The 12,444-nt window shown below is 33.2% G+C and overlaps 1 protein-coding gene across 3 annotated transcripts in view; it reads left to right on the forward strand.

Annotated features, from left to right (window-relative positions):
• The window catches only part of LOC129910213 (nardilysin), a 61,513-nt gene that overhangs the window by 22,804 nt on the left and 26,265 nt on the right, over positions 1–12,444 (forward strand). The window contains exons 1-5 of one of the 3 annotated variants that reach the window (XM_055987491.1): positions 1,272–1,403; positions 1,471–1,634; positions 1,694–2,612; positions 2,665–2,750; positions 2,807–2,927. In XM_055987491.1, the coding sequence (XP_055843466.1) occupies positions 1,543–1,634; positions 1,694–2,612; positions 2,665–2,750; positions 2,807–2,927 (1,218 nt within the window). In that variant the 5' untranslated portion in view covers positions 1,272–1,403; positions 1,471–1,542. Of the gene's footprint in view, positions 1–1,271; positions 1,635–1,693; positions 2,613–2,664; positions 2,751–2,806; positions 2,928–12,444 lie in introns of those variants that run through there. The other 2 variants (XM_055987492.1, XM_055987490.1) reach the window with 2 other exon arrangements.

Here is a 12,444-nt window from a genome sequence, read left to right on the forward strand (position 1 = left end):
TAAATTTTTGTTGTGTCTGCTGTTTTCGGAACATTCAATATACAGTGCTGCCAAGATTTCAGGTTAAGCCCTGAGTCGTTTTTTTTGTCCAGTTAAGACCGGTGGTAATAAAAAACACACCTAATATTAACTTTTTTTTTCAATTCCTAACATTTTTTCCCTAGGACTGTTATCAAACACAAACAAGAGAATCTGACCATCCCTGAAAAGTAATACACCTTATTCATGTTGATCTGACACAAATATCTGAAGTGTTGTTTTTCAATTTTTTAAAATCTGCACCTTATCTTCAAACCAGACAAATTAGGACTTGCGGACATGAGATTTTTTTAGATTAAGTTATAAAATACCCTTCAAGCAAGCAAGTCCGACCTCGGTCCGGCTGAGTCCGAATACGGATCAGAAACTGGTCCGAAGGCGGCTCAAATTAGTGTGGAAATTATAATCACCGCGAAGTCGATTGCATATGTATTGGAGTGGTGAAAATCTCCATTCCGAGAAAACGGAGCCGAAGTCGGACCCGAGTCGGAGCAGCGAAAACCTACTAGAAAGAGGAACAAAAAAGGGATGACGTTTCGCATTTGCGACCAAAAAAAAAACAAGATTTATTTTTTTTTTTTTCACTGAAACTGTTTTTTTTTTTATTTAATTTTGGCAAACGAAATTTTCACAATATATAAAATATAAAATACAATACATTTTTTTCCTTTTATTTATTTGTTGTTGCTGCTGTTGTTGGTGTTTCTTTAGATGTCCAATCGCATGTTTCACCTTCTTCTGCCTTTTTCTTCATCATTAGAGATTACATCTGCAACACAAACAGAAACACATCACTTTAATCCAAACACTTTGAGCGATATATACAACATACCTTTTTTTGTTTCCATATTGTTAATAGTTTGATATAATTGTTTATAATTATACTTATATTTTATTAACAACGACACGAGACACGACGCGACTAAACACTTCAACAAAAAATAACAAAATGACGCTTTTGCTCTTGTTGGCTATGTCTGTCTACTTTTTTTTTCCTTTTCCCAGTTTTCACCACGATTCTCTTAGACTTTGTGTTCATACACAAAAAGTTGCAAGTGTGTGAGTGTAACCCCGCTTTTCTCGGTCGGAGGTTTGACTGTCTTTTCTGGACTCCGTTTTCTTGCTTGAAGGGTAACGTGTGACATGAAAGGATACAAATCCGAACGCGCTAAATGATACACATATCAGCTTAACTATATAGCACAAGATGTCGCTTTTAGTTGTAACAAACAAAATTCTAAACAAATGACTTTTCACGTTGACATCTCATTAAGCCTTTTATCAATATCATTCAATCAATTATTTTTGATGAATGGCAAAAGGCAAATAAAATAAGAAAAAAAATTCAGCCTAAACAGGAATAGGTATTTCATGATTTGTCGCTTTTATAAAGTTGTTCGCATACTAAGAAAATTCATAACACTTCGCCAGAAAACCGATTTCTTCAGCATACATACAATATCACCAAGTCCATTCAACTTTTTTTCCGGCCACATTGCAAAGATGAGCTCCTCAATAATAGAAGGGAATATTAATGCTGGTGTCAATTATCTGGATATACCAGATAAATCTGAAAATGACAAGAAGCATTACAAGTATGATCAACTCATTATACTATGATAATGGTTGCCTAAATAATGCTTTACCATTTCAGAACCCTAAAGCTACCAAATGGACTTCTCGTTTTGCTTATATCTGACCCAACTCCAGTGCCACACGATGGATTTACTACATCCTCTGTTGAGACAACAGATGACTCAAGTTCTGAAGAGTCAGATCAAGATGAAGAAGAACTTGATGGTATTGATCCAGATGACGATGATGACTCAGAAGAAGGTGATGAAAAACTAGCTGCATGTGCGCTAATGATCGATGTTGGCTCGTTCTCGGATCCAAAGGAATATCAGGGTCTATCTCACTTCCTCGAGCATATGATTTTCATGGGGTCAAAGCAGTTTCCTGCGGAAAACGCTTTTGACGCACACGTCAAGAAGTGTGGCGGATTTGATAACGCACATACCGAATGCGAGGAGACCATGTTTTACTTTGAATGTTCAGAAGAACACTTAAATAGCACCATCGAAATATTTTCGGCTCTTTTCAAGGAACCTCTCATGAAAAAAGAAGCTATGACAAGAGAACGAGATGCTGTCGAATCCGAATTTCAAAACACTATTCTCGATGATGAAGCTCGTCGGGATCAGTTGCTTGCTTCGCTTGCAAATCCCAACTATCCGAATAGTATCTTCGCTTGGGGAAACTTGCAGTCACTCAAAGAAAATATAGACGATGAGGTATTGTACCAACGGACGCATGAATTCCGTATAAAACATTATAGCAGTCATCGAATGTACCTGTGTATACAAGCAAGGCTACCAATTGAGGAGCTAGAAGAAATGGCTGTCAAGCATTTTAAAGATATTCCCAATAATAATCAAGACGGAGATGACTTTTCTGCATTTAATTACCGTGATGCCTTTAGACCAGAATTCTACCAAAGGGTTTATTTTGTTAAACCAGTAGAAAATGTCAATAAAGTGGAGTTAACATGGTGCCTTCCAGCTCTTAAAAAGGTAATTATAAACGCATTTTTAGTGATTTCAATTAAAAATCTGTTTCTTACAGGCATACCGTTGTAAACCGGATCATTTTTTATCATACATGATAGGATATGAAGGGAAGGGTAGTTTATGTGCATATCTTCGTAACAAGTAAGAGTAAATTTATAAAATTAATAAACAACTAAATATAAAATTGTATTTACTAGATTGTGGGCCATGGAACTCATTTCTGGTGTTGATGATTCTGGTTTCGATGCCAATAGCATTTATTCCCTTTTTAATCTTTGCATTTATCTAACTGATGAAGGGTTTGTGCATTTGAAAGAAGTAAGTATCACACCTTGAATATTATTTTTCAGGGTCGTTGAAATACAAATAGTTTTTTTTTGTTTGTCAGTAATTCGGCAAGAGTACAATTACTTAGGCGACAAGAATTGACAAGGTTTTTTTTTTTGTACAGGGGTTCAATATAATCATTTTTTAAATTTTCTCCCCGTTTCGGTGGAGAAAATTTAAAAAACAACATAAATTCTACTATATTTTGTGGGTTACAGGATTATATTTCTAGGGACGAATCCCGGGACAAATAAAAATATGTTGGATCGTTTAAAAAATTTTTTTTTTTTTAAAAAGTTATAATGAAATGAGTTTTCATGAGTCAGAAATCAAGAAAACTGTTTTATAATAGATACTGTTAATAACTTCTAAAAAAAATATTTTTTTAATCAAAATTGTGAGAACTGTTTTTTTAGCATTTTAATTTTATTTTAAATGATTTTGAAACCTTATAATATATAATTAAATTTTTAATATGTCCTTAAAAGTTTTGAAATTTAGCTGGGTCTTTCTTCGAAAAAAACTTTTTCTTGTGTTACATTTCAACCTGACAAACACAAACTGGAACTAAATAATTGACGAAATTTTTTTAAAAACTAATGCTTTTATTCGAAAAATTAGAAAAAAAAAATATTTTCCAACCACTGTTTTCCTGACAAAGTATTTAAAATTTTGAATATAAAACCAGTGAATGTGGAAATACGGGACAATCACGGGACAAATTACAAAATAAGGGACACTTATATGACTCGGGTTTCTTAAATAAAAACCCGCGACAAGCTATAGAAATCCGGGACAGTCCTGGGTAAACCGGGACGGATGGTCACCGTAACTATAGTAAAAGAATGTTACTAGAAATGTTACATATTTTGGAAACAGATAGTACTGTTAATAGAAGATCAGATTGTGAACTAGTTAATTAGCAATATTTATAATCAGTTTGTCCGAAAAAATATGTTAGATAAGATTTTATCTTCTTTTTTGACTTCAATTTTTAGACAAATTTTTTTTTTGTAATTCAATAATTTAAGTGAATGAATTTTATAATATCCACGATATAAAAAAAGATGAGCACTTTTAAGAAACCTAAAGAGTTTAAAAAGTTTTTAATATTGTAATAATAGATATTTTAGTTTCGTTTTATATACAGGTTGTCCAACAGTCACTGCCCCAAATGAAAACCATGGATTCCTGAGGCCATTTTAAGTCAAAAAATTTAAGAGTTAATTTTCTCGTTTTCGTCCCGTTTTCGAGTTATGACGATTTTATGATTTTTGCTATTTTTCCCTTAACTGGCTTTATCTTTGCCAAACTAAGTCTGAATCTAAAGATTTTTTTACAACCAATCAGGAATATATTACAGTTTTAGTTTGTTCCACAACTTTTTTTTCTTCTTAGGTACAGCCGTTTCTCCGCAATTTTCCATCAAACCCAATTTTCTTCTTTTTTTAGGTTTTTTTTACTTTCATATATTTTATGTAAACACGTAAATGAGTATTAATTTTTTTCTCTTATTATTAAAGCTCCGTTTAATTTAAAAAAAAAAAAAGTTAGTTTTTTTTTCATAAAAAAAGACTACTGAAAGTAATTAAAAAAAATAAACGAAATGAGTGAATTAAAAAAAAATAATTTTTAAATACAAAATTAATTTTAATTAATTAAAAACATTTTCTGAGCTACTGTGGTTAAGAAAGGAGCAAATAGATAAAGCTCAAAAAAAGTTTTAATTAATTTAAATTAATTTCGTATTAAAAAATTATTTTTTTTTTAATTCACTCAGTTTGTTTATTTTTTAAAAAATTACTATCAGTAGTCTTTTTTAAGAAAAAAAAATTGGGTTTGATGAAAATTGCAGAGAAACGGTTTTCCGTAGAAAAAAAAAAGTTGTGGGACAAACTAAAACTGTAATAAATTCTTGATTGGTTGTAAAAAAATCTTAAGATTCAGATTTAGTTTGGCAAAGATAAAGCCAGTTAAGGGGAAAAATAGCAAAAATCATAAAAAAGACATAACTCGAAAACGGGACGAAAACGAGAAAATGACCAAAAAACCTCAGGAATCCATGGTTTTCATTTGGGGCGGTGACTGTGGGACACCCTGTATTTAAGACATTTTATTTTAATTAATTAAAATAAGAGTCCTGAAGAAGGGTATATCCATACCCTAAACGTCGACTGATTGAAATAGGAACGAACTCAAGAAGATCTGTAGCCCACAAAATATAGTAGAAATTATTTTACTTAAAAAGGTTACGCAAGAAGGAATATTTATTAAAAAACAATGGCAGCACTTACAGTTATGCATGATACCTCTTTCAAAGGCCAGAATTATACACTTAAGTCCAATTTTTAAATCGAGTTATTTCAATCAATAATTGTTTTCAAAGTTTAAAATTTTGAAAAAAGTTTAAAAAAATTCATTTCAATACGAAACTGATCGATGAAGTAAACTGCCTTTGTTAATTTCTTATCAAATACTGAAAACCATATCGCTCATTTACTTGAACACTGTCATTATTCAGTTTTGAGTTATAAATGCAGAAGTTATTGAAATAAAGTAACCTTAACGTATAAATCTTTCTTTCCGGACAAAAAAAGGGCCAGTGCCAGTGAAGTCTTTAACGATAATTTCTACCCACTTCAGAAGGCAGTTTCCCTAGGGAACAATTGTTAAGTGGGCGGGCTTAACTAACCAACCTCTATGTAAGCGACTTGATGAAAAAAGGTGGCGGTATTACTTTATATTAAGTCTAATGCACGTCTTTCTAATTTCTCTCACTAAACGCGGATGTGAAAAAATCCACATCCGCAACATCCCTAGTTTGAAGAAACGAGTGAGGCATTTTTATAAAATAGTGTTAGCTACACAAACACATATGCATTGAAATAGGGTCGGAGTAAAGATTGGTGGTAACTTGCGAGAAGCTGTTAACAGTTTCTATAGTATTCTTAACAATTGTCTTATTAATACTATTTCCATGAAAAAAATGAAAAACACGAATTTAAATCAATCTTGGTACACAAAAGAACTGAAATCGTTACGAAATAAACGAAATAAAGCATGGAAAACTTACTTAAAAACCTTATCTCTAACTGATTACGCCTCTTATAGCGCTCTGTTTGAAGAATTTAAATCTCTTTCAAAAACACTTTACACCAATTATTTGACAGAAAAAGGAAATGGCTTAAAAAAGGATCCTAAGTCTTTTTGGAAACTCGTTAACTCAAAGAAAAACTCAGATGGCTACCCTGCCAATTTTATTTATGAAAACGTCCCAATGCAACAAACCTTTGATATTTGCAATGCTTTTGCGACAAATTTCCGTAAATCTTTTGTTGATGAAGCCTTTGACATTGACGAAACATTTTTTAGAAATCTTCAAAGCTATTCCCAAATGTGTTGTAACAATATCCCTTTACTAGAAAGTACTGTTTTAATAATTCTTTCATCGTTGAATGACGATTGTTCAGTTGGACCAGATGGTGTTCCTCCAATATTATTGAAAAACTGTAGAAACTCGTTATCTAAGCCCCTTACGTATTTGTTTGAACTTTCCATCAAATCTGGAAAATTTCCCATCATTTGGAAATCATCATTTCTAATTCCAATTTTCAAGAAGGGTGATAAGACAGATATAAAGAATTACAGACCTATTTCAAAACTATAGTGTATTCCGAAGATTTTTGAACAAGTTGTTTGTGAGAGTGTTGCATTTTTCAGCAAGAATCTAGTATGTGAACAACAGCATGGTTTTATGAGGAAAAAATCAACTGTTACTAATCTTCTTACCTTTTTACATAAATGTTCAAATGCTTTAGAGAAAGGAAGTGAAGTAGATTGCATATACACTGATTTTTCTAAAGCATTTCATTTCATTTATTACGTATTTTTATATACTAACACAGTAAGATAAATCTTATAAAATAGTGCAAGTTTGTGAATAATATAATACATGGAATATAAAAAAATTATTGTACATGTTTAGTCCTTTATTATGGACAGTTAAATTGAAAAAGATAATATAATATTAATAATAAATAGGATGTAAACCTAGAATTTCATAGTTTTCAACATGCTTTCAAGAGTTTAACTAGTGCTTTTCTTGCTGGATAAGTCCCAAAATTGTGTTTTCTAAGCCTCCTGAGAATCTTAGCTTTCTGATGAGGAATTCTTCCCTAGGGATTTCATTTCCAGCTCCATGATATAAGGGTTCAATCTGGGATTCAAAGTGAATCCCACAAAAAAAACTTGTCTTTTTTCTCTCTAATTTTTTGTTTTGTAAAGATTCATGGCTGATTCTACTCAGTACTCGTAATCTTGTGTTTCTTTATTAGCCAAGACATAATTTGACGCAAACAAATCAGTTCTCCATTGATTTGTTTAACAGGTAATTGGAATTTTAACTTGTAACAATAAATGCCCTAATTTCAATGTTTATTTGCGAAATTTGTCCAATTTTTTTTATGAATCTGAGCCTAAACATGTTCAGCAGTTGATTACATGTTTAAAATAAGCAAAAGGTATTACTTTACCTTACCAAAATTGAAAAAGAATGCTGGTCAAAATACTTATGCCGCTCAAAAACTTCTAATACAAAAAAAGCTGTCTGAAAGCCAAATTTCACTCATATGACTTACTTTGACCACCATGAGATTCACCATAACATACTTAATAAATAACCATTAACTTTACCTATAAAAAGTTTAACCGTAAGAAATTATTCTTATCTGATCGAGAATTGTAAATTAGTCAAAATAATTATGCCGACGACTGTATTTTCCCATGGTATGGAACGAATGTCAAGTTCGAGAGAGGTTTTATTAATATTTTTAAAATCTCGTTTAAAGGATAAACTGTTATTAGGTCTATAGATAGTTTCGAAATCAAATGTAAGGAATATGAGATCATGGTGTGAGAACGTTGGAGCGTTAAGTTGGTTGTAGAATAATACCCCATCATAGCTGTTAACAAGAAAGATATCTAGCAGAGTACTCGAAGTTTGAGTGAAGTGAGTAGGTACTGTACAGTTTACGAGATGCAGGTCAAAGGTGCTCATTTGTTCGCAGAAGTTATCATCAGCTAGAATATTATTATTTAAGTCACCACAAACTATTATATTTGGTGATATGGTATTGATTTCATCAACTATATTATAAAAGGGCTCAAGGTCAACATACCTATTAGGTCTGTAAACTACCCCCAGAAGAAGACTGCTCTCTACACCAAATATATTTATGAATAAGTATTTGTATGATGAACTCGCAGACGAGTGACAAACCTTTCTACAGGCTAACCCCTCCTTTATAAAAATCGCAACCCCACCACCTCGACTGCATCTGACAGACCGAAAGAGCATGTAACCATTTAATTTATAAGGGATATCTTCAATGTCAGGAGAAAACCACGTTTCAGAGATGCAAATTGCATCTATATTCGATTTTTCAAATAAAAACGAAATTCTTCGATTTTCGGAAACAAACTTTGAGCATTTATATGAACAATTTTTAGGCCCATAAGCCATAACTCTGTTGCAAAAAATATTGAGCATAATTTTTAATGAAACATCCCCACTGTCCTCTCTGAAACTCAACTCTGTATTGGTAAACTCTCATGCGAGAAAAAAGTAACATGCGTTTAATATAACAAATAAACACAAAGCAACCACTTTTACATAAATCGATGGTGATACAGAAATTAAAAAATAATACAGAAAAAAATAAAGAAAAGAAAAAAGAGAGAAAGAAAAAAAAGAGAGATAAAGTTATAGAGAGTAAATAAATAATAACAATAAACGATGTGCTGGTGAGCTTAACTTTTATCTTAGTGGTGAGCTTCTTCATCATGATAAGTCGTCGTCGCTTTGTCGGCAAGTGCTTTCATAATTGCATTGTTGTTTATGAGTAGGCTATCTGAATCTTCTCTCTCCTTAACAAAAATTGAACCAGAGCGTGTAAAAACGCTGAAGAGTAGCCCATTCTGTTTTAGTCGCATTGCCTGTTTAAAATATGAGCGGTTTCGGGGTGTCAAACTTGCTTGCAGGTAGATATTGTTTCTCTGACTTGTGTCATCATCATCATTTTTTTTTTGCTTGCACTTTAACACCAATGTCTTCCAATTTGAGTTGTCTTTGATTGTTTTTGTGGAAGTTGGCAATACATTTTAAAACCATGTTTCGATCGTGTGGAGCGCCGAATTTGAGAACGATGGGGGAGTTGTGCAGAGAGTTTTTGTTTCTCATCTTGATTCTAAAAGCTGCGTTCAGAGGAGGAGGGGTGCATTCGATGGCATTGCATATGTTGTTGTATATAGATGTGATGTTTTCATTATGGAGTTCTGGGATGCCGAGGAGCACGGCGTCAGAGGAAACTTCTCTTCGTTCATAAACGTCACATCTCTTTTGTAGGTCTGTTACTTCATCATTAACGATAGTGAGAGATTCTGATTCAAGGCGTGATTCTAATATTTTAACTCGGTCTTTAAGTGCATCCACCGATGTGTTTGCTTCGGTTATAAGAGCAAATAAGTTGTTTTCGATGGTTGTTAGTTGATTTTAAACTTTCATATTCGCGGTTTATACACATTTTAATTAAATATTTTCCGGACTTACCGCGACAATTAAACTTTAAATCATATAAAAATATGACACGGCTCGACGTTTCGATAAGGTTGCACTTATCGTGGTCACGAGATGACTGATGGTTTGTGGGTGGATGTTGTTGTTGTTTTTTTAAGCTTTTTTTATTTTATTTTCTTCTTACACGAAGATTGTACCGGTTGGTATTTTGTGTTGATGTTGTTGGTGCTTGCAGTTCCGATGATGGTTCTTGTTGGGACTGCATTAATTGTTGTTGTTGTGAGTAAGCTTCTGTGCAAGCAAAGCTAATCACATCAGATGGTGCATTGTTTTGATTTTTGCTTTTCTGTTGTTGTTTTTTCTTTTTTAGTTCGTTGATAAGTGGATCCCATGCTCCGGATAAATTAAAACTTTGGTCTCTGTTGAAATTGTTGCACTTTTTAATTTCAATTGCCTCACGAACCAATCTAGGCACACAAAACCTTTCCGTTGAAATGGATTTTGCTTGGTCAAATCTTATGAAGTGATCAGTATTGTAGGCTAAATGTTCACAAATGGCAGATTTTGTTACTTCATTCTTCTGAATTGCTTTTATATGTTCATTTAAGCGTGTCGATATGGAACGTTTGGTCTCTCCAATATATTCCGAGCCGCAGCTACAAGGAACAGAGTATACTCCTGGGTTTTGTAGGGGTACTTTATCTTTTGGTGACCTTAAGATTTGTCGTATTTTTGCTGGTGGTTTGAAAATCGACTTTATACCATAAATAGACAAGATCCTTCCAATCCCTTCAGAGACGCCAAAATTATATGGTCTACCGAAAATCCATAAAACGGATGTTCCTTTAAGGCCAATAGTTAGCCAAATAGACTCACCGTCTTATCTCATAGCAAAAGAACTAGCTATTCGACTCAATCCTCTGATCGAAAATTGTACTTCCTCAGTGAAAAACTCCCAACATTTCATATCCATTATAAAAGATATTCACTTGAGAGAAAATGAAGTTATGGTCAGTTTTGATGTTACATCATTGTTTACTAATGTTCCGATAATAGAATGTATTGATGTTATAAAGTCACAATTATCTACCTCAGATGACGACTCCAAATTATTGGAACTTCTTCATTTATGCCTCACATCAGGCTATTTTCTATACAAAGAAAAGTTCTATTTACAAATAGATGGGGTTGCAATGGGTTCGCCAGTTGCTCCAATAATTGCAGATATCTGGATGCAATATTTTGAAATGAAGGCCCTAGAAACTTCTCCAATTAAACCGGTTATTTGGAAGAGATATGTTGACGATACATTTTGTATCCTCAACAAAAATGATGTAGATACATTTCTTAACCACTTAAACTCTATACACTCAAAAATACAATTCACCATGGAAATTGAAGAAAACAACACTATAGCGTTCTTAGATGTTAAAGTTATTAAAAATCAAGATGGAACATTAGGACACACTGTGTACAGAAAGAACACTCATACTGATAGGTATCTGCATGCTACATCTCATCATCATCCAGCCAACTTCAATTCTGTTGTGTCTGCTCTTATTAACAGGGCACATGCTATTTGTGACCAAAACCATCTCCAAGATGAGTTAAAAAGGGTAGATGCAGCTTTAATAAAAAATGGTTACAGTTTTAAGCAACGCTCTTGGAAACCAAAAACAAAACCCACTCAAGATATCCACAATGAAAATGAAAAACGGGCTTTTCTTCCATATAGAAAAGGCGTCTCTGAAGGGATTGGAAGGATCTTGTCTATTTATGGTATAAAGTCGATTTTCAAACCACCAGCAAAAATACGACAAATCTTAAGGTCACCAAAAGATAAAGTACCCCTACAAAACCCAGGAGTATACTCTGTTCCTTGTAGCTGCGGCTCGGAATATATTGGAGAGACCAAACGTTCCATATCGACACGCTTAAATGAACATATAAAAGCAATTCAGAAGAATGAAGTAACAAAATCTGCCATTTGTGAACATTTAGCCTACAATACTGATCACTTCATAAGATTTGACCAAGCAAAATCCATTTCAACGGAAAGGTTTTATGTGCCTAGATTGGTTCGTGAGGCAATTGAAATTAAAAAGTGCAACAATTTCAACAGAGACCAAAGTTTTAATTTATCCGGAGCATGGGATCCACTTATCAACGAACTAAAAAAGAAAAAACAACAACAGAAAAGCAAAAATCAAAACAATGCACCATCTGATGTGATTAGCTTTGCTTGCACAGAAGCTTACTCACAACAACAACAATTAATGCAGTCCCAACAAGAACCATCATCGGAACTGCAAGCACCAACAACATCAACACAAAATACCAACCGGTACAATCTTCGTGTAAGAAGAAAATAAAATAAAAAAAGCTTAAAAAAACAACAACAACATCCACCCACAAACCATCAGTCATCTCGTGACCACGATAAGTGCAACCTTATCGAAACGTCGAGCCGTGTCATATTTTTATATGATTTAAAGTTTAATTGTCGCGGTAAGTCCGGAAAATATTTAATTAAAAAGGTTGTTAGTTGTTTGAGAAAATCGGTCCGAAGGTCTTGGAGATCTTTTGTCAAGCGATTTAATAAATCATCAATTTTTCTCTGAACCAACTTGTCCATGTCTGAGTTGATGCTTTTAAGTACGGGTGTGGGTGTCGTTTTTTTGGTGGTGTTTGTTGGAGTGCGTACTGCCGATGCGGAAGAGGCTGAGGGAGTAATTGTTTTCTGTTTCCCCGCAGATCGTAATCCGTCACGGTTCATTATACCAACACAAAAAAAAAATGGGAATAAGAGTATTTTATTAGAATTTTTAAGAGTGTGAATACCAATGACACGTTGTCAATCATATATGAAAAAAAAAAGACTTGATTTTAATTTTTCTTTAAAAGAACTATTTAAACTTTAATTATCGCAATTAA

Source organism: Episyrphus balteatus, chromosome 2 (genome assembly GCF_945859705.1).
Source record: "Episyrphus balteatus chromosome 2, idEpiBalt1.1, whole genome shotgun sequence".
NCBI lineage: Eukaryota > Metazoa > Arthropoda > Insecta > Diptera > Syrphidae > Episyrphus > Episyrphus balteatus.